At 49.7% G+C, this 3,078-nt stretch overlaps 1 protein-coding gene across 1 annotated transcript; it reads left to right on the top strand.

The window, feature by feature from the left end:
* Positions 1-786: 786 nt before the first annotated feature.
* On the top strand, positions 787-3,078 carry MANF (mesencephalic astrocyte derived neurotrophic factor; the record flags this gene model as incomplete). Its single annotated transcript, XM_029958356.1, has 3 exons — positions 787-933; positions 1,732-1,873; positions 2,821-3,078. Coding segments are annotated over 3 exons (474 nt in total), but the record flags the coding sequence as incomplete, so codon positions are not given.

Raw genomic sequence — 3,078 nt, forward strand, 5'->3', positions numbered from 1 at the left:
CACTTGTCTCACACCGGGAAGGGGTGAGAACCCCCAGGTCCTGCTGCAGGAATTGGTGGGGCTGCAGAGCTCTCAATCCAGGTGATGCTGATGTCCACTGGCAAGTTGTGAGCAGCAGGATGGCCAGAATCTGACCCTCAGGGTGTCCCTCAGTCACCCCACAGCACAGATCCCACGGGCTGTCTGCCTTCCTTCCCAGCCACACAGGGCCGCTGTGCTTTGGAATGTGTGCGGAGCGACTGCTGCCAGGGAAGGAGTGACTGAGCTGTACAGCCCCTCCCGCAGGCAGGAACATGGATCCGTCCTCTCAGATGCTGCTGCACTTGTGGAAGTTGCACTATGTCTAAGACTGTTCCCTCCTTCCGTCTGAAAACGCGTCAGAAGCTTGTGGAAATGAAGAGAGGAGACACGTGCCACGAGGACACAGCCGGGATCAAATAATTCCTTTTTCTCTTGGAAACAGTTTCAAKKRARSMRSYKGGKWAWYMRKKRWWMYKRAAWYMRSMMMWGGGGAGTCTGCAGGATTATGTACACACTTGGTTTTCTGCCAGCACTGGGTTTGAAGACACTTGCATGGATCTGATTTCTCAGGTTGCCACAAACCCACCAAAAGTATCAGGGTCTGTTATTGATTCACATGTGCTCTAAAAGATGTTCTGAAACATGGGTGACATCACTGGCTTATAATGCAGCTTCTAAAAGTTCTATTCTCCAGATCCCTTATTCCATTTCCCTACAAATGTCCTCTAGGAGCTACCACAAGATTACTTCACTGGCCAATAACTCCATCCACCTTCCCTTCCAGTGTGTGTCACGTTCCTGGGAAGGTTCTACCAGAGTTTAAAGGACAATGACATCGAATTCACACCTTCCAGTATTGAAAAGGAGCTCTTGAAATCCTGCAAAGAAGCAAAAGGCAAAGAGAACCGCCTGGTAAGTAGTGGCAGTCAATGGTACTTGCCTCCTGAGGGAATAAGTTGTAGGATACTTGGCAAACAAGGGGAAACCAATGCCTCTGAGTTTATGATATAGCTTCCCAGGGGCTGTTTGTCCTGCTTCTGTGGCTACAATTGGTCCTGTATTTTTTATAGGAGAGGACTTGAGGAGTTTGACCTCTTCACCTTAAAAAAAAAAGAAAAAAACCCCAACCTGTCTACAGACATCGGACTGGCTGGCCTTGTGTCTCCCTTGTTACTGAAGCACTGGGGATTACAAAGCTTTTATTTGCTGTAGGGCTTCCCTGTCCCTTAGACGGTATTTGAGGTGCTATATATAAGCTGTTAAAATATTTATACTCTCTGGCTGTTTAGCTGCAAAACTAAATTAAGGAAAACCAACTTGCCCTAACTAAAAACCGAAGGCAATCTGTGAATGAAGAGCCCCAAGGAAAAGGCCCTGAACTAGAGGCACTGTGAGACGTAGAGAGGGGGAACACTTCAGGGAGTCTTTTCTCCTTGAAGGAAGAAGACTTTATTCTTAATCCAGTTCAGTTTTCATAAGGCTGAGAAACAAGAGAACCAGTCTGGGCAGCTGTAAAAGCAGTGAAATGGAACACACCTGCTCAGTAGCCTGGGTTCAGAGTTGGGCTCCTTTTTCCATCTGTAGTGGTCACTTGGAGAGGTTCTGTAACAGCAAACATCCAGCTGCCAAAACAAGTGAGGGAAGGGATAGCAAACTCTCCTGTTAAAAGCCTTTTTCCATACAATCCAATCACTCTTGTCTTCCCTCTAGTGCTATTACATTGGGGCTACAAGTGATGCAGCCACCAAAATCATTAATGAGGTGTCAAAGCCCATGAGTCATCACATCCCCGTGGAAAAGATCTGTGAGAAGCTAAAGAAGAAAGACAGTCAGATCTGTGAACTAAAATATGGTAAGTTGCCAGCACAAGGGGGAATGCCCATGCTTTTCTGGGGTGTGGATCTCTGGGGTAAAAAGCAGCATGCTAAAACTACTCAGCCCAAAATTCTGTAGCCTAGATAGGTTGTGCAACCTGGGTTGCTCTTCACGAATATCCTAGAGAGTTTTATGGAGGTGCTCAGGTACAATTGTTGGCCGCTAACCCTTCTTAGCTTCTGCAGGGGACTCTGATCTGCCCTGAAATAACTAACTCCCTGGTGCTCACACTGCTGTTGGGAATATCCTGCTTGGGAGGGCGTGTGGTACAGCCTGTCCTAGGGAGCAGGCAGGGGTGTCACTGTGGCTGGGACTCGAGCCCTTGGCTGAGCTCTGCAGTTGCAGCTGCTCTCCTGTTTCCAGCAGCAGGGAATGCTGCTTTCTCACCTCCTCTGGTGTCTGCTCACAGCATTCCACACTCTATTTCTCACCACCTTCCTTGAACTCTCATGTTCCTAGATTACTCCTCTTCCTGAAAAGACTAATATGAAGAGCAGGCATGGACATACCTCCTGCTGCTTTCCTATATCTCTGCCCTTACATGCCCTGGAGACACCCCTTGGATTGTGGGTCTTTATACCTCTCACTTCTGTTATGTCCTATTGCTTCCTAAAAAGCTTTTTTGTTGTTGTCACTTGCTTATCTTTCCTCTAAAATCACCCTGCTACCTTTCACTCATCCAGTGAAAGAGAGAAGTGTCGCTGCTGATATAATAAAGGGGCATTCAGGGCTATTGTGGAAGACCCACATCGAAGCTGCAGCCAAGCATTCTGGCTTCTAATAACGACTTATAGCATTAAGAGCCTTACCACTATCCAAAGCCTAACTTAGGCGTTCCTCCCACTCCCGGCACCTCTCCCTATCTCGGGCTGGGACTTCCCTGCCCTCTCCGTGTGTCTGAGTGCGGCTCTGCTCTCCCCGCAGACAAGCAGATCGACCTGAGCACGGCTGACCTGCGCAAGCTGCGCGTCAAGGAGCTGCGGCGGATCCTGGACGACTGGGGTGAGGTGTGCAAGGGCTGCGCAGAGAAGTCTGACTTCATCCGCAGGATCCACGAACTGATGCCCAAGTACGCGCCGAGGGCAGCCGGCGCCCGGGCGGACCTGTGAGGGGCGACCCCGGGGCTGTGAGGGGCGACCCCGAGGTGACCACGGGGCTCTGAGGCGTCTTGGAGGGGCGATC

This window comes from Manacus vitellinus, unplaced genomic scaffold, assembly GCF_001715985.3.
Source record: "Manacus vitellinus isolate BGI_N305 unplaced genomic scaffold, ASM171598v3 scaffold_14_pilon, whole genome shotgun sequence".
NCBI classification, from domain to species: domain Eukaryota; kingdom Metazoa; phylum Chordata; class Aves; order Passeriformes; family Pipridae; genus Manacus; species Manacus vitellinus.